We start from the raw sequence: 19,373 nt of genomic DNA on the forward strand, positions 1-19,373 counted from the left end.
TGCCATGATCCCAAGGGGAAGAAAGCTGGGTGCCCTTTACAAAAGAGTTCATCTTATTGATCTTCGCTTCTGTCATGACTCACTCCACCCATTCCACCGGCTGGCCATCGATCTCAGAGGTAACGCAGCCTGATTATAGTGTGCACGTGGCGCGGACAGATTTTAGTGGAAGGAGAGCGAAAGCCTGAATAAACAGATTAGGACATGGATTGTGTCAGAAGTACTGCATTCATTCATCTTCATTTTCTACGAGGGTCGCGGGGGTGCTGGAACCTATCCCAGCTGCCTTCGGGCGAGAGGCGGGGTACACCCTGGACTGGTGGCCAGCCAATCACAGGGCACATATAGACAAACAACCATTCACACTCACATTCATACCTATGGACAATTTGGAGTCGTCACACAGAGATGGCCAAGGGTGGAATTGAACTCGTGTCTCCTAGCTGTGAGGCCTGCACGCTAACCACTCGACGCCATGGAGCCCCCCAACCCCTTTTGAAGATGTTTTGTTGAAATATTTCATCACTATAATAAACTGATTGTGTCATGGGCTGCACGACGGATGAGTGGTTATCGCGCAGACCTCACAGCTAGGAGACCAGGGTTCAATTCCACCCTCGGCCATCTCTGTGTGGAGTTTGCATGTTCTCCCCGTGCATGCGTGGGTTTTCTCCTGGTACTCTGGTTTCCTCCCACATTCCAAAAACATGCTAGTTTAATTGGCGACTCCAAATTGTCCATAGGTATGTGAGTGTGAATGGTTGTTTGTCTATATGTGCCCTGTGATTGGCTGGCCACCAGTCCAGGGTGTACCCTGCCTCCTGCCCGAAGACAGCTGAGTTAGGCTCCAGCACGCCCGCGACCCTCGTGAGGAAAAGCGTTAGAAAATGAATGAATGAATTATGTCATGACAACATGTTGAATTTAGATGATGTGTATTTACTCATTGGCAGAGAGTACCAGGCATTCATTCAGAGGAGGCTGTTACTATATATTATATAAAAAAAAGGAAATCCTTAGATTGGAATAATATCTCTTAAAAGTCAGACATAAATCAATGACTTGCCAATGTGCTTCCTCCATAAACAGTAAATGGCAATAAATCCAAACTACTAACCTGTAAACTAATAAATTCTAAGTAAATTGTACATTAGACACACATATAGGATATGTAGACCACTTTATAAAGAGATATTATATAAGCACCTCCATTGGGAATCCAGTGTAATTGAGGAGTGTGTGAGTGACAGGAAAAAAAAAGGTCTGATTCATTTGGGTATTATCAGTCATTTGGTGTCACCTGCTCATTTGCATGTAGAACTCCACAATATCAGGCACCTGGTCTTTTTACAGACTTTTTTCCATCTAATATTGGTGTCAGTACGGTGTTCCTCCATGTCCAGAATCCTCATATTCACACATGTTTGTAATGTTGTTGAAAGTGCAGTTTTAGTCAATGAGGTTGTCATTTTTAAATGGCTTGAGAAACAGACATTAATCATCATTAGGAGGCACAGCGAGAGAAAGGAATGAACGCACTGAGGGAGAAAGGAAGGAAAAATACAGCCGGAATGACGCGACCACTGGTCCTTTGAGCCACTGCAACTATTGATAACAGTTCCCTTTTTGCCTCTCATCTGCAGTCGGCTCTAAAATGGTTTTAGGCTGATGAATTAATCATACGGCGTAATATTTCCAGGGCTATTTTCTCCCAGTATAAAAACAAGAGCACTTTGGCTATATCACAGAATGTGGGGAGCATAAGACTTGGCTAGAGAAGATCATAACACAAATATCATTCGCAACCTTTTAGTGATTGATTATTATACATCCATCAGTTTTCTATGCTTATCCTCATTATGATCGCCGGTATGCTGGAGCCTATCCCAGCAGTCTTCGGGTGAGAGGCGGGGTACACCCTGGCCTGGTCACTAACCAATTGCAGGTGGAATTCATGAAAATAATGGTTTCAAAAAAATGTCAATAATATTGATTATCGCTAATAATTTGTAGGACAATTCTTGTTATTACGACAGTCCTACAAAAAAGTAATGTTAATATCTTGTCTCGTATCGCGTACCTGATCTCTTATGGAATGTCTCGTGACATTCCTACTCATAATTAGTCAAAAGTTATCCTCCAATTCGGTGTGTATACATTTGAAACACACAAGTTTAGGATAAGTAAACTGGAAAGCGAGCTACTGAGCTAGCAGTGGCGTCTCATGTCCCTGCAGTGATCCTGTAGCCTGCGCAATGTGGTGTAAACAGGCAATAACAGGAGTGAAAATGTGACTGTAGGGGTGTTATTTCATGTCTACGGGACTCTAAATGTGACTGTAGCTGTGTTATGTCATGTCTACGGGACTCTAAATGTGACTGTAGGGGTGTTATGTCATGTCTACGGGACTCTAAATGTGACTGTAGGGGTGTTATTTCATGTCTACAGGACTCTAAATGTGACTGTAGGGGTGTTATGTCATGTCTACGGGACTCTAAATGTGACTGTAGGGGTGTTATGTCATGTCTACGGGACTCTAAATGTGACTGTAGGGGTGTTATGTCATGTCTACGGGACTCTAAATGTGACTATAGCTGTGTTATTTCATGTCTACAGGACTCTAATAATGTTAAAACCCATAATTACAGACTCAAATAAGTTTTCTATGCTCAACCTACAAAAATATTCTGTTATGTTCTGTCACTTATTGTGGATGATTGCATTTCTGATATGCTTCAGTGTCTGTAAGTAATGTACAACTACATTGATATGAAACCTGTGGATTGAGAAATGTTAGAGAACAGCATGGTTTAATTAGGACACGAATTATAACTAACTTAAGTATTGTTGCTGCTAAATACTCAGGTATACAACGTGTAGTCTATTTGTGAATACAAAAACTGAAGTTCTGATGTTAAAATACGGTTGTGTGATTACCGGAAAGTGTCCAGGCCTCATGTCGTGGATTAAAAGTGTCTTCTTTGAGAACATCCTGTTGTTAATGTGCATATAGGGAATGCATACACGCGCAAAACAGTGACGTCAGCCTTTTAAGAGACACTAAATAACTATCAGGATTGATTCAGAGTGCAACAATGCAACTGCACAAAGTGTCAAATAAATCTAGGCAATCAGTCTCCAGACACCACTACACCGAGAGTAGAAAAAGTCAGTTCATTCTGTAATTACTGCGACAGTGTGAATCAGCCCTCCTGGCTGACTGGGACTTCTTGGACAGGACCGTTGACAATAGAAGACGCACTCACAGAATGTTATTCAACAATGAAGCCCATCAGGCTGCAACGAAGACGGAATGCTTGATAGCCTCTTGGAATACTAAATAAATGACTTGTATGCATGCACGCACACTCACTCTATAGACCAGTCATCCCAATAGAGGATCCAAGCAATTGTAGCCGATATAATCCTACGCCTACACTTAAAAGGTCAATGTGGGTGGGTGGGGGGTTAATGTCCAGTTCAGCCTACTACTTAAAGTTGGCTTTGAGTTTTGGCCCCCTGTGTGATTGCCCCCTGTTCTAAATATAGTTTTTATTGATATTGTTTATATTGTTATATTGGGGCTGCACGGCGGTCGAGTGGTTAGCACGCAGACCTCACAGCTAGGAGACCAGGATTCAATTCCACCCTCGGCCATCTCTGTGTGGAGTTTGCATGTTCTCCCTGTGCATGCGTGGGTTTTCTCCGGGTACTCTGGTTTCCTCCCACATTCCAAAAACATGCTAGGTTAATTGGCCACTCAAATTGTCCATAGGTATGAATGTGAGTGTGAAAGGTTGTTGCTACCAGTCCAGGGTGTACCCCGCCTCTCGCCCGAAGACAGCTGAGATAGGCTCCAGCAAACACCCCCCCCCCCCCCCCCGCGACCCTCATGAGAATAAGCAGAAAATGAATGAATGAGCCAACACTGCAGAAAATAGTCAAAGGTGTAAAATTTTGCTGCATGCTTTGAATAGGAAAAAGCAGTGCCATCTAGTGGTCAATAAAAATAATAATTTAAGGTTAAATAAATTAAGTTTAAAATAATAAAATAATTTAAGGTTAAAATTTCATTATAACATTTCATTCATTTATGTGATAAATAATAATAATAAATAGTAATAATAAAAGTTCCAAGTGGAATAACCGTACCATGAAATGAAATCGAGGTTGGAGGTACAATTAATTGTGATTTAGATTTTTGCCAAAATTGTCAGTCCTCACAGTAATCACTCAACATCAAACTATTTTTATGTCAACTATTTACCATTTTATCATTTATTCATCATGAGTTACTATGACTGTTATATCATTTATGTGTCGTGATCATGAACTTTATACTGTATATACGTTACACTAGCACAAATCTTATTTATGGCTTAAATGTCTAATTTACTCTCATTATAGTCTTTACTATATTGGGTAATATGAGTGTAAAGGTGAGAAACCATCTGCAGGATTAAGTCTATAAGTGTATGATGCCTTTTCATCCTCCACTAAAAGCAATTAATGGCCCGTTCCTCTTCAAACACAGGAACGGTTTACCCAAGAACCGCTATAACAACCCCGGTGTGTTTGCTGACATTGCAGAATGCTCGGCCGCATGATCGACGTCAATACGAAGCCATTTGGGAAATCTAGAGGCGTTGTTGAGCAGCAGTATTGTCAAAGTGACAGATTTTTTGTTGTTGTCGTCGCCGCTTACGGGATGTAATAACATGCATTTAGACGGCTGCTTCCAGCTCAAACCGCAAACTGCAAACAGGAGCTCATTCATATTGTAGCGGTTTTCTCAGAGTTATTTGTCAGGGCATGGGTTGTGTATTTGTTTGGCAGACTCCTCCGCGTTTGTTTGATCCCTGACAGCTCATCCCTTGAGGTTTGTATAGTACTCATCCTCGTTCATTCATGCATGCGTTACAACAAAGATGCATCCTTGTGTGATATTTAGTGACACCGTCACAAGCATAGCTCGAAGGTCTACATCTGTGTGTATGTGCACATAGACACCGTCACCACACTGTCAAAACCTACAAAACACTCACATGTGCGCCTTGACGGACTAACACATCCTCTTCTTATCTGCCGTGTTTGTGTCGCTGGTGTCAGTTTCATCTCAGCTGTGTTGCAAAAACACACTTCACACGTCCTAAAGCCATTCTGATTTGGTTGCCGCGCCGGGACCTCCGTTAGCACTTTTGTGTCCAACATGGCAAAAAAAATAAAAAACACAAAAGCGGTGAGGCGTAATCGGGGATGAATGAAACATGGAAAGGATGTTTTTGAACCAATCTGCCACATAATGAGGCACTGAGGGCAGTCGGTCAGACATTGCACAAACAGAAGCAGTGGTGGGCTTCTGTGAAATGTGTGTTTTGTCAGGAAAAAGACGTCACTGGAGTGCAAATTAGTATTTTAAGGTGTTTTTTGTGATGGAGGAAAATAGTCACGGAAAAACTGTGCTGCAGGGAGTACACTTCCAATAGCGTGGAAAGCAGCGGTGGTGTTCAGTACCCTGCTACCTTTGTTGGGTACTGTGGACACAGGCCGCTGATAATGGTAATGGTATCATTTCATTTGAACATGCATCAGATTATAATTGAATGCATCCCATAATCAGTTCACAGTTCCACATGTCCAAAATGAGTAGGAAGAAGCAAAGCTTATTATATCCTACCCCTCCATCTGGTACTTTTACAATCAGTAATTGCTACATTTGTTCACTTCCTGCTTTTCATAGTACAGTTTAAGGTTTTTTGGGGTTTTTTTTGTTGAATTTTAAAATTTTGTAATTTTTTGTCCCGTACCGAAGTACAAGGTGATATGAGCATCCAATGACATAATGGGTACCATAGTAAGTGTCAATATAGTGATATATATATATAGCACATCATGACTGGTTCAAGACTCTTCATCCTTGTATTTAGCAAACATCAACTGCTTGTATTGTTTCTTGAATTTGCAAATCAGACGAATGAATCTACTCGCACCACAAACTTTGGGAGTCATACTGATGATTTTTCTCATTTACAGTATGCCCTTTTTACCATTTTTGAAATTATAATATAAAACTGAATATTTTCTTGAAAAAACAATAGGTGGATTAAAAACACAATACACTACCAGCGTATAATGCTGAATATTTTTCAGCCTCTTTCCATCCACACAGAAAGATTGATTGACCTAAGTAAATACTTTTTTCACCGAAACAGTGAATGCAACATGGCTAGTTAAAGAGTAGCCTTCCACAAAAAGTCATTCATCACCATCTTGATCTCATTGTTGTGTATGTGAAGTTTTGACAGTACTCCATGTTGTCAAGATCCACTGGTAGACTTGAGTAAAAGTTGCTAGATCAATCGCCTTTAACAAATTTGCACCTTTTTTTTTAATTTTGCCCAACATCCAGAATCCTTATGAGACATGAACATGGTTTTTGGAATTTTTTTTTTTTTTTGCTGTTTTTATATCTATAGAACACAAAAGAGAAAGACATATGAAAGAAATATGTTCATGTTACGCATCCGTTTTTTTTTTGTTTTTTTTTTGAGGATCAGCCAATACCTAGTCCAACTTTTTTCCAATTTCATTTAAAAATGTGTTGCAGCTAGATAAAAAAGCTAACTGTGGTCTGCAAATGATCCTGGGGCCACATGTTTGGACACCCCAACTCTGTTATGTGTGGTACTGTCAATGACATCAAATTCATTCAGACTACTGTATGAGTTTTTTTAAAAATGAATGGCTTTGTCTCCCTCTAGTGGCGTTTTAGTTCACCTTTCTCCTTCCAGTTGAGCACAAATTCAAGCGTCATTATGCTTATCTCATTTTCAAGTCACAACAGCAATTAGCTTTGTCAAATAATCATTGATTTTTCTTTGGGGTGGAAATACAAAGCCAGAAAATCAGCACAAATGATTATTGTGTTTCCTCGTTAACGGGTGTGTGTGTGTGTGTGTGTGTGTGTGTGACGGAGGGGGAAGTGTGAAAGTGTGTGAGAGTGTGGCGAGTGTGTGTCCAAGCCTGTGTCCAAGCCTCAACCGGATTGGGGAAAGTGTCAGTGTACACACATACATAGCTACGCTCTATTACCATCATGCCCCCCCCCCCCCCCCCATTATTTTTTCTTCCTGTTACGATGACTCACCAGCCAGTGAATCACAGAGTATTGCGCAAGTCAACAACCTCCCTGTCACTCGACCCCAGTGTGAGTGTGGCATGGAAGGTGAGGTGTGACGTCACCATGAAGGAGTCAGGAATGTTCATAATGAGTTGAGTTCAACAATCCCTGGTGCGTCATGGCCAGTATGACACACACACAAGCACAAATGCACGCACACCGTTTCACCAATGACTGCATAAAACTTAGCCTAGTCTTAAATCTCATTTCCAAAGCTCAGAGCCAAACACTGGTGAGCCTCATAACCCCAAATGGCGTTGGCGTGATATCTCCTGCTTAAATGCACCTGCTGCTCCTCAAAGCCATCATTCCCAATGTATCCATGAGACAAAGTGTGAAGGACACCGCAGTGTGTTGCACTAAAATCAAACCCCCATCCCGCTGCCTTGTTTCAGCGAAAGAATGGCCTACAACAGTACCAGGAAACTCCAAAATAGAGTCAGGAAGTGCATTTAGTAAACGCAATGAAAAACTGCAAACGAGACGGGGAGGCGAATAAAGACATGATGTCACTTACTCAATGAGTTGCTCCATTCCAGCAACCCCGGGCTTGATTGGCTCCCCAGGTTTGGGATGATGGTTATTCTCTCTCAGGGTGGAATTGTGGACTCCCACCTAAGAAGAGTGCATAAAACAAAGATTCACATATTAACAAAAAAAACATTTTATAGACAATAATTAAATGCAGTAAATAGTGCAGAATGTTTATATTAAAATAATGCAAAGGCTAATTGAATATTTAACCTCAGTTTTCAAAAGTTATAACTTTATTCGGCCCCATGGCGGGTTATTATACTGTCTGTAGAATAACACAGTACATGGCAAACCGGGGAACATTTTGGATGAAATCAGAAAACAGTATATTATTCAGAGGCCCCATGATTGGCAGTAAGATTGATTTTCATGCAAAATTTAACCAATTTTATCAAAAATAAAAATGACAAAAAATGTAAGCTTCTCATAAAAAGCTGTAAATATTAATTATTTTTAGTAAACAAAATTATATTTTACTACACAATGATCCAACACAGCTGCACGGACGTCTAGTGGTGAGCGCGCAGGCCTCACAGCTATGAGACCCGAGTTCAATTCCACCCTCGGCCATCTCTGTATGGAGTTTGCATGTTCTCCCCGTGCATGTGTGGGTTTTCTCCGGGTACTCCGGTTTCCTCCCACATTCCAAAAACATGCTAGGTTAATTGGCGACTCCAAATTGTCCATAGGTATGAATGTGAGTGTGAATAGTTGTTTGTCTATATGTGCCCTGTGATTGGCTGGCCACCAGTCCAGGGTGTACCCCGCCTCTCGCCCGAAGTCAGCTGGCATAGGCTCCAGCACCCCCCGCGACCCTCGTGAGGGTAAGCGGTAGAAAGTGAATGAATGCAGAAAATAGTCAAAGGTGTAAAATTTAGCTGCATGCTTTGAATGGGAAAAAGCATTGCCATCTAGTGGTCAATATAAAATAATAGTTTAATCTGATAACTGATGAGTCTTGTGTAGCTTTGCCATGTTTTCATCACAAATTGCTTTTTTTTTATGAACAACCTCAAATTCAACCAATCAAATGGCTTTAAAATATGACACTGAACAGCAAAGGATCTCTTCAGGGTGTTAAGAGGCTTCTCAGTGATGAGGAGTGTGCAGTTCCAATGCTGACTTTGCTGTGTAGTTCATAAAGAAACCCGAGCTTCATACACTTAATGGATGGCAAGAAAACCGCTCAAGAAGCCACCCAACAACTTAAAAGGTTCTTCATCACTGCTTGCAAACCTTCCAGAGCACCGATCAATCAGCTCTCTCTCTCACGCCTGGAGGAAAAACACCATGATTTTGATAATGGAGACTAATTATGCAGCGATGGAGCACTTGAATTAAAAAAAAAAGAAAAAAGAAAAAACATAAGGGTGGCGAGTGAAGTGACCCTCAAGCTGGCTCTGAGTGTGCATGCTAATTAAGCAGAACATCTGGCAAGAGAGGAAACACGCTGTCAGGCTGGAGGATGCTCCCTTCAACTGAAAGTGCTGAATGATTTGAGAAGGTAAACTTGAGTTCAAGTCAGGACAAATTACACACATGATGAACAAATATACTGTACACTGCATGGTACTGGGTACAAGTACTGGGTACAAGTACATCCAAAGAGATCCATCCATCACTTTTATTCTCTGTCGCTGAATCCCTGATCCACGCGTTTATCACATCCAGAATCAACTACTGCAACAGTATTCTTTACGGTACAACATCCAAAACTCTCAACAAACTACAATATATTCACAACTCAGTTCACACCTCCACCCGCTCCCGTGAACACATCATCCCTGTTCTTAAAAACCTCCACCGGCTTCCCGTCCCCCAACGTATCCATATCAAAGTCCTTCTCATCATCTACAAAGTCCTCCACGATCTGACCCCTCCATACCTCACAGACCTCCTTCATCCACACAATCCCCCGCGTCCCCTTCGCTCCTCAGACTCCAACCTCCTGGCACTCCCCTGTAAGACCAAGCTTCAAACCTGGGGAGATAGAGCCTTCTCCATCGCTGCTTTATTCATTCATTCATTCATTTTCTACTGCTATCCTCACAAGGGTCACGGGTGTGCTGGAGCCTATCCCAGCTGTCTTCAGGCGAGAGGTGGGGTACACCCTGGACTGGTGGCCAGCCAATCACAGGGCACATATAGACAAACAACCATTCACACTCACATTCATACCCATGGACAATTTGGAGTCGCCAATTAACCTAGCATGTTTTTGGAATGTGGGAGGAAACCGGAGTACCCGGAGAAAACCCACGCATGCACGGGGAGAACATGCAAACTCCACACAGAGATGGCCGAGGGTGGGATTGAACTCCGGTCTCCTAGCTGTGAGGTCTGCGTGCTAACCACTCGACTGCCGTGCAGCCAAGTGCTATACAAATGAAATGAATTATTATGATATATTATTATTATTATTATTATGCAAAGAACTGCATCAGAGTGCTAACAGAAGACCTGTGCCCTTTAGGGGGCGCACTAAGTCAAGCCAGCATATGTGCCTATGTCAATGTGCTTAAAAAGGCCCTACGGGTGCAAACCGCACTGCTGCATGCCCCAACATATAGTAGCAGAGGGGGGAGGGACGACAGATGCTTGGCAGGACGAATAATCAATGAAACTAAATGATGGAATGCATGACACATACTGTACACTTGCTGGTCACAACATTAGGTACACTTGCACAACATATTGGGGTTTTTTTTTTTGGGGGGGGGGGGGGTTACATTACAAATCAGAGATTACCTAATCTGAGTGGGTTGTCAGTTCTTATACAAGAATATAAATAGGCAATATTATAAAATACAATACAAATCATTGTGGATACTCTAAATAATTAACTTTAGAAATGTAAATTACATTTTTAAAAACAGTTAAATGACAATAGTTATGAATATTGACCTTTATAGGGGAAATATAATTAAATGCCAAGATTTAAATTTAAATACTAATTATGAATACTGACCTTTATAGGGCAAGGATTCTTATTTAGCAACAATGGATGCCTCAATATACTTACACAGGAGTGGCCAACCCACAGCGTATGGGTCATATGCAGCCCGTGAGAGCCCACCCGTGACAGCCCACCAAACCAATTCCAACAACAAATGAAACCTCAGAGGAAATGTTATAAGAAAACATTGAAGTATATTCCTGGTATATCATTAGATACAGTACTATATGGTCATACTATACAGCCAGACAAGGGGTAGACAGGACAGGATGATTGGGTGATGAAGGAGAAGGACAGGGGAGGGCAAAAAAAAAAAAAAAAATCCAAATTCAACTCCTTTTAGAGGAGCAAAAAAACGCAGCATACATTTGCACAAGTAAGCACATTTTTACACATGAGTGTAGAGTGTAGTAATTCAGGAGTAGTATTAAATCATGGGGTGTCCCAGTGTTTACACATGCCTGTGTTAGATATTATATTTTTGTCTGCCATCTTTAGGCATGTAGGCTGCACGGTGATCGAGTGGTTTGCACGCAGGCCTCACAGCTAGGAGACCCGAGTTTAATTCCACCCTCTGCCATCTCTGTAGCCGCGTTTACATGAGTTTTTCTCTTTCCGAATGGAATCTTTCCGAAAGCAACGGTATACATGGAAAGGAATATTCCAATGGCGTGTCTACATGCGCCGCTATAATCAACCAGAATAGTCAATGGGGCATGCCCAGTAAAGCGTAAACAAAAACATCACGTGATACCGACTTCCTCCAGTTTTTCTTCCACTTGTTGGAATAACTCCGTATTGCCAGTTTTTCCTTCGTCCAGTCTTGAAATTTAGTTTGAATCAAAAACAAACTTTCCTTAGCAGTCCAGTGCCGATTGCTCGCCTCCATTGTTTTAAATCGAAGAACGTCTGGAGCTGCGTGTTACGTCATATCTCAGCATTTGCTGAAAGAACGCACCCGGGAACAGGAAAAGATAAAGTTCAATCTTGCTAATATTTTATAATTAAGCTTGGCACATGTTTTATATAGATATGTATTTTCTTTTTTAATAAAACTGGACTTGTGAATGGCGTATAGAAGGGTTTAGATTCTGTTTCACAGATGGCGCTAATGCACACCAGAGCTGCTTGCCAACCGCCAATAAACAACAGAAGAAGAAAAACACCACGAAGAAGAACGCAGTCTGACAACTTTCCGTTTGAGTGGGTACAAGATACCTCAATCGGATTGGGGAAAGGAATATTCCACCCCTGGGAATCCCATTATATATTCATTCGGATTGGCACTTTTCTTTCGGAATGAGGTGTATACAAAGGTTACATTCTTTCTGTTTAAGCAAATAACCCGAATGGAATTGGAATATTTGGGTCCATGTATACGTGGCTTGTGTGGAGTTTGCATGTTCTCCCTGTGCATGCGTGGGTTTTCTCCGGGTACTCCGGTTTCCTCCCACATTCCAAAACATTAGTGAAGCAGAATCCTCTAACACCATCAGGAATATGATTATGATATGATAGGAAATATGATTTCTCGTTTATAAATAAGGAATCCTACTTTGTGGAAGGATCTGGAAGCAATTAACCATGATAAACAATTGATTATGCCCGTGCATGCGTGGGTTTTCTCCAGGTACTCCGGTTTCCTCCCACATTCCAAAAACATGCTAGGTTAATTGGCGACTCCAAATTGTCCATAGGTATGAATGTGAGTGTGAATGGTTGTTTGTCTATATGTGCCCTGTGATTGGCTGGCCACCAGTCCAGGGTGTACCCCGCCTCTCGCCAGGGGCAGCTGGGATAGGCTCCAGCACCCCCGTGTGAGCGACCCTCGTGAGGATAAGCAGTAGAAAATGACTGAATGAATGAATATTTGTGCAGACAAATGAATGACAAACTAGCGTCAGGGTTCTGATGTGGCAATTTTGCAGGATCTTTGTGTGAAAAAGACTACTGATACTACTACTACTACTACTACTGATACTGATACTACATCCACCAGGTGATAAATTGCAGGGTCAACTTCGTTCCTAAAGAATGTGCAAAAAAGACACTTTTTGCAGGTAGTGTAAAAGCGTCGCAATGCATATGCTTGCATACTAATATGCATAACACCATGTCCCACTGACATCAAACAGCACAAACATAACAGATTATGAGTTTCTCATGAAAAGTATGGCACCATTCCACCAGACTGTCACCTTGAGGCATGTGTGCTTGCACAAGAGTAAACACCAGTGTAATGATAACAACAATATTGACTCATCTGCTCATCCTGAGTCACATGGAGCTGATTGACATGATATATGTGTTGTAATTTTCATGTAGTGACTTCAGCAAACACCAACCACACAAATGCTGCCCCCACATTTTCCTTTTTCCTCTCTCTGGACAACTGTGAGGCTCACACTCCATTGTGGAAGCCATGTCAGTTCCACATGTGTGTTGGCTACAAAACAACTAAAAGCATCCCTTTCCTGGCTATTGCTGGGTCACGAATGGTCTCATATAAACACAGGACACACCTTAGCTCAACACATTGGACATATCCTACTGACCTCCCACGTGATAGTACTCTTCTTTCCGTTTTTCCAGGGAAAGCAAACGCAACTTTCATAATGCAACGAAATGAAGGATTTGAATTGAAGAACTTCTGGGGGTTGTTTGAACACTCAAGTTGGTGTCTTTTGTGTACTCCTAACGTGCCTCCTCGCTCGGTTTCCTTAGCATTGTCATGACAACAGTGTGTACGCAGCCACACAAAAACTGAAACGAGTTTACAACTTTTAACCCGGAGCATTAAGAAAGGAGAAATAGCCGAAGGGGTGTTTTGTTTAACGTCCCAGCGAGCAGCAAGTGCACAACAACAAAAGAAGGTGCATCCGCTTCCCTACCTTTTTGGCAGGGAAATCGTCTTTTCTCTTCAAAACTCCTCGTCTACGATGATATCCCTTCAACGAAGTTACACCGAGAACTTCCACCGAGGCTTTGCAAACATTTCCCCGGCAGCAGTGTGGACAGACGCCCGACCGAGAGTCCTGAAAAGTACTTCGGCAACATGTGGGGTCGCCCGGTGATAAACTTCGCCCAGGATTGTGTTCGCGTCTATGTGAGGATGCTTTGCCCCGCCCGCTCTGAACAGACCCAGGGAATAAATCACGCCAACCCCAAGCGGTGCATGGTTTGTGTCTTCTGATTGATGTCAGAAGGAGCTCCAGGAGTTGTTATCATGCTGAATAAACTTTCTCTAACTTTACTGTGTTTTATAGTCAATTATGATGACTGATTGTGCAAATGGCAATTATCTTAATGAGACTTTTAAGGTACTCCAAGGGATCATTAGGACAACTAGTGGCCAACAGAGCTAATCCTGGTTCAAACAACAGGGCTGACACCAGCATTAACGGATAATCCACACTCGTACAATGTTTCACATGCTAAACTACACCTTTTCCTAATTAGATCTCAATTTTAACTGAGGCAAAAAAATAAATAAAAAGAAAAGAAAATCAAGAAAACAGATAAACGACATACATAAAGATAATAAATCAAATAATGTAATTAAATATCAAAAACATTCCATTTAATACAAGAATAATATAGTTTTATCATTTTAAATTTTTTGTCAGACCTGACACATTTATTTAGTATTATAAAAATGATTAAATGAAAATAAAAGCAATATTTGTAAATATTATATCGTGTTGGATGTGGCTGCTTGTGGCACATTGTGATTGTCGACTCTGATGGTTCATATTTTTGACACTAGATGGCAGTAAAAGTACTGTAAAAGTAAAAGTAGTTCATGCTTGTCGAGGGACGAATAAAAAGCATTGTTTTTTTAATTGAACTCTAGGAAAAATAACTTCAATTGTGTTAAAATAAACCAAAAATTAAACATCAATTTTTCATTTATGTACATTCATCTATATTGTAGCAAAGACGAAAACCGGATATCCTTGTTGGGAACGCTTGTGTTGAAAATGGGAATTGTGGTTTTCTTACCTCGTATTCTACATTACATTTTACGTAAGTTTAGATGTATTCTTAAACAGCAGATGTCCTATGCTACGTATTTGACGTACTATCGTCACGAATGTGTTCCGTAGTGATTCCGCTTCCTACCGAGCAAGGATACTAGACTTGAAAAGGACTGCCTATAAAGGCAAATGAATGGAACAGAGTGTAGTACCACCAAGGTCCACCATGATGGTGAGCAAGGGAGGGCTAGGCAAACAACAGTGTACAATGTATTCACAATGTATTCACTAGCTCTGAGCTAAGTATACAATGGGCTATATCGTGTGGGAGTCCCACACAATATTCGTTTTTTTTAATGACTGTATTGGTGACTCTCCAGCCACCCCAAAAGCCATATAGACATTGCATATATCAACTTATTGCCACCTCAATTGGAGTAATCGTCTCACATTCGCCACCCAATGAAATATTACTGTCTCTGCCACTAATTTAGTGTGATAAAGTCAAACTTTGGAGGCAATTGATGTTCCGGATCCAAACGCTTGCAGGGCTGGATGTGGGCATGTTTACAATGCATTGTAAATGCTGCTCACCATCATGGCGGCCAAACCTGTGCAGTGCATACGACGGACGTGAATGGTGAGTTGACAAACCTGTTCAAGTCTAGTCTCCTTGCTACTGAAGCTGTTGTATAGGTAAAGCGACGCTAACTCATCACTTAGTTTTAGGACCCGAGCCGCTGTTGAAATAACCTTAAACGTTTGGCACAGATGTCCGCGATATGTTTTGCAAGCGAAGAACGCCAAGCTAACGCAGGGAAAGTTCATTTTGGCCGCAGCGCGACATGGGAACAACTTAACCTCTTCATGGATGTGAAAAGTTAGCACAGCGACGACAAAGACGGGACTCATCTGCCCTTTCGGTTCCGCTTGAGGTGAGGATACCTTATATTTGCATGGACTCAATGGAGTAAACTTCATTTTTTGCACTGTGAATTGCTCCGATCGTGTGTGGTGGCTTTGTTTACAAGGTGCCCGGCGCCTCAGCTGGCTATGCTGTCAAGCTAATGTTAGTGTCACTGGCACCATTCCCTGGGTTTGTCCACAAATAGACTGATTATGTGACACTACTTTAGTTTAATTCCCCACTAATTCTCTGAAGAATTGGTTTAAAATGACTGCGGATGACACGTTCGTCGTTTGCAGGTCAGGGTCAAAGGTCAGATCATGATTTATGTATCTGCAGCTTACCACTGCACACAATTGTAGTTACATTACAATACAGGAGAGTCCATTTAGGTTGTTTTCTTTAATAATTTTCATTATGAATTGTCTTCATTAGCGTCAGCGGTGAGCTGGAGCCTATCCCAGCTGACTTAAAAAGGAAAGCGTTTTTAAGCTTGTGACTGTAGCATGGTACCGGTGCATTTGTTTTGTGGTGTTTGTGTGTCTTTGTTTTTTTCTGTGTTTTGAGGATTTAGCCCTGCCACAGAGAACTATCACACGTATGGGGAAGTGAAAGTGGCCTAACATTTTTGTATTTGGGATGTGAGGACGCCTGAGTACCCACACAAAAAAAAGCACAAAAGCACAGGGAGAACTATCCCTTGAGAAATCCAATCTTTCTCCTACTGTGAGCGTTGCCCAGCTGCTCTATCCAGGGAGACAGGTGTCTCTTGGACAGGTGCACCATGAACAAAAGAGCTACAGTGAAGAGCTGTCAATGTCTTTCACTCACTTCTACGTTAACACCGTGTAATGCAATGATTAGTGAATGCAGGATAAGTCACATGACCACAGTGCTAAGCAAGGAAATATAATAAATACTTGCATTATTACAAGAAAACAATTGCAACTGTACAAGTAAATGTAAAAATTATTTTCTTGAAAATGCATTTTCTTGTAAAATTATTCTACATTTTTCTACACGTCATAGTCGTAGAAGCAGGTTTACCAGCTAAACCAGTTTGTGTGTGAACAACACATTTAACAAAGGAAGTTGGAGTCATACTCAGCTGACAAACACACCCTTTTTAACACAAGCTGAGCTCAGTTCCAGTCAAATGAGTGCTGGCGACCTAATGTTTAACCTGCTTTCTGCGCATTGAGGATGATTGGACAAATATGTGAGTCACGTTAATTTATTTTCTGGTTTCCTGGGGGTGAATAATGATTTTGGAGAAGTAATGGGAGATAAGAATGAGGTCAACAAAGTGATCCGAAGTGGAAAGAGAGGAGTGAGGCAAAGGGAAAGTTTGAAGGCTTATCTCAGTAATGTGAAGGGACAGCTGAGAGGTGATGAGCAGTGCAGTCACCACGGTCTTCTAGTTAACCCTTTCTAGACGTTCCCACAAGAATTATTTGTCATATATTCAGGACAGTTGACTTTAAGGTGTGTTTGTGTGTGTAATATCCGGACTTTATGGCAAATATTTGCTTCTGACGTTGCCCCATAACCTGCTGATGTGCTCACATTCACATGAACGAGTGAAACATCACAGCTCCGACTTGTATTGACAGGTATTTTTAAAGCTCCTAAACGCAACCTTCCAGCTTCTGCTGCTGCTGCTGCTGCCGCCGCCGCCTGTGGTGCCAGTGCGCATGCGCGTTGCTGACTCTCCAGTAATCCGCTGTTTTGGAGCGAGATTGCATCCGCGTTCACTTGCTCTTCCCTTGGGTGGATTTAAATCATGTTGCATGATAAATATAAGGAGACAACACGTCTATTCAACGGGGACGACCCGCGTGGAGCCGTTTAATAGAGCCGGCGTGGGATGGAGCACCTCGAAGAAGCGGCATTCAAGGAGAGACCGGAGCGATGCATGTCTTCTATAAAATACATAGCCGTCTACAACCCATGAAAGACTTGAATTAAGAAATGATTACATACTGGAGGAGATTCGGGTTCAGATTTTGTAAGATTTGACTTTCTGGATATTGTTTTGTGTGCTGTGTGTGTCACGCTTTCTCAGGCTGCGTGTTGCGTTCACGTACGACACGCTCCGTGGCCACTGCATACTGTACCACCAAGACTATTATTTTTTTTTAAACGAATAGGCTAATTAGGAGGCATGGAACAGCCAAGCAGCACGATGCGCTTACAATGTCAGATCTAAGGATAAATTAGCTACCTGCCATCATTTTTTTTAAGTTGGGCGAGTTGCTTTCACTGCCCTTAAAACTCCCTATGGATTTTTTATAACGCAACTGAATAACAAGGAGGCACATCCTGTGACAAGTTGACCAACTGGACCGACCTGTTTGGAAGAACCTCAATAGTAAAATATAATTTTTTGTGTTTTTGCAGTTGTAAACATGGCAATCCTGTTATCTTTTTACAAGCATCCCATTTCCTCTTTATGTTCCCATGTCTCAGAGGTCCAACTTAAAACCCTCCGCGTGGGAAAACCTCATTCCCATTAGCTGATGGATGCTATGCAGCTGTGGCGTTTGAGTGCCTCTGCTTCAGTCCAGCTGTTAGCCAGACCACATGTCTGAAAGATGAGATTTGGGGGAATTAGCGTCATGCTTGTAGTTTTGCCCTCCCCAGGAAATGCAGCACATTGATTTTCTCTTACTGGACCTAAGTCGAGCTCCATGCTGTTTATTGATTGTTTGCAACTGTCTTGGTGGACTATGAGGCTATTGTTGATGGCCTCTGTGAACCCAGCATAGTTGGGCATAGTTCTCGGAAAGGAAAGCATGAGCCTGCACAAACTGGAGAGACGCGTCCCAAGGCATGCAAGAGGAATTAATAGCAGCCCTGTTGTGGAAAGCCTAAAGTCAACAAGACGGACACACATGTATCGCATTTAACTTCTTGAAAGGAACTGTGGCAAGCCGAACAGGAAGTTAAATCCACAATTAATTTAAGTTGGTTCCACCAGTGCCATCCTCCTCCTCCTATCACTGGCGGTGATGGGGAGCTCAGCCTCATCCCTCACCGCAGAGACTGAGTCAGACCATGGTTTCCGCAGCAACCCCTACCCATCATCGCCCCCGGTGGGCTGGCTCAGGACCAGTCACAGCAGCCCGGTGTGGGGCACCAGCTTTATCACACGGCAGCAGCAGCAGCAGCAACCTCCGCTGCCTCACCGGGAGCGCAGGTAAGAAACAGCAAGGTTGGGAAGAAGCAACCGGGCGTATGAGTCCGTTGGATGCACTCAGCAGGGCACGCCAGGCAGTAAATGACACATGGAGGTCACTGGAGAAATGATGACGGGTTGTGTTACACTGGAGCTGTCACTTACAGCACTGTAACTCACAATGGTAATTACATCCCTTGTGTCCCAGCAGCCATTTTTTGCATTCAGCCATTAGAGTAGTCAGTGTACAGCTTGTATAGCAGTGTAGATTTAAGTCAGCCATTTCATTGATGGAAACACTGTGACTTTGTATAGCAGAGCATGACCCCCACCGCACTCACATGCTCACATCACATGTTGACACTACATTATCTGGTTGGAAAACTGCCATATGGCCCAGTTTCCCAATGCTTCACTGTGTAAGTTGGAATTCAGTCACACGCAGCAGTCATGCAGCCCCAAACCATGGCGCAAGCCCCATGACGCGTAACTGTAGACAAGCATTGAAATGTTCTCGATAGAGTACACTACAGATACTGCTGATGTTAATGAGCAGTAGTCTGCAATGAAAATGTCCCTCTTCACATAAATGAATGAAATGTTATCAGATTTGAACCTTCAACTATTATTTTTTATTGACG

The 19,373-nt window shown here is 42.1% G+C and overlaps 2 protein-coding genes across 5 annotated transcripts in view; one reads left to right on the forward strand and one right to left on the reverse strand.

Moving 5' to 3' along the window:
* LOC131109246 (ankyrin repeat and fibronectin type-III domain-containing protein 1) overlaps positions 1-13,743 on the reverse strand; it is a 132,408-nt gene extending 118,665 nt beyond the window's left edge. The window contains exons 1-2 of the mRNA XM_058060991.1: positions 13,562-13,743; positions 7,698-7,795 (exon numbers count right to left, since the gene is read on the reverse strand). Of these exons, the coding sequence (XP_057916974.1) occupies positions 7,698-7,714 (17 nt within the window). The 5' untranslated portion in view covers positions 7,715-7,795; positions 13,562-13,743. The remainder of the gene's footprint in view (positions 1-7,697; positions 7,796-13,561) is intronic.
* A 1,413-nt stretch (positions 13,744-15,156) lies between these two features.
* The window catches only part of capn15 (calpain 15), a 39,460-nt gene continuing 35,243 nt past the window's right edge, over positions 15,157-19,373 (forward strand). The window contains exon 1 of one of the 4 annotated variants that reach the window (XM_058061792.1): positions 15,157-15,287. In XM_058061792.1, coding sequence (XP_057917775.1) covers positions 15,172-15,287 — 116 coding nt within the window. In that variant the 5' untranslated portion in view covers positions 15,157-15,171. Of the gene's footprint in view, positions 15,288-15,317; positions 15,583-16,667; positions 16,774-16,839; positions 18,754-19,373 lie in introns of those variants that run through there. The other 3 variants (XM_058061793.1, XM_058061794.1, XM_058061791.1) reach the window with 3 other exon arrangements.

This window comes from Doryrhamphus excisus, chromosome 22 (genome assembly GCF_030265055.1).
Source record: "Doryrhamphus excisus isolate RoL2022-K1 chromosome 22, RoL_Dexc_1.0, whole genome shotgun sequence".
Taxonomy (NCBI): domain Eukaryota; kingdom Metazoa; phylum Chordata; class Actinopteri; order Syngnathiformes; family Syngnathidae; genus Doryrhamphus; species Doryrhamphus excisus.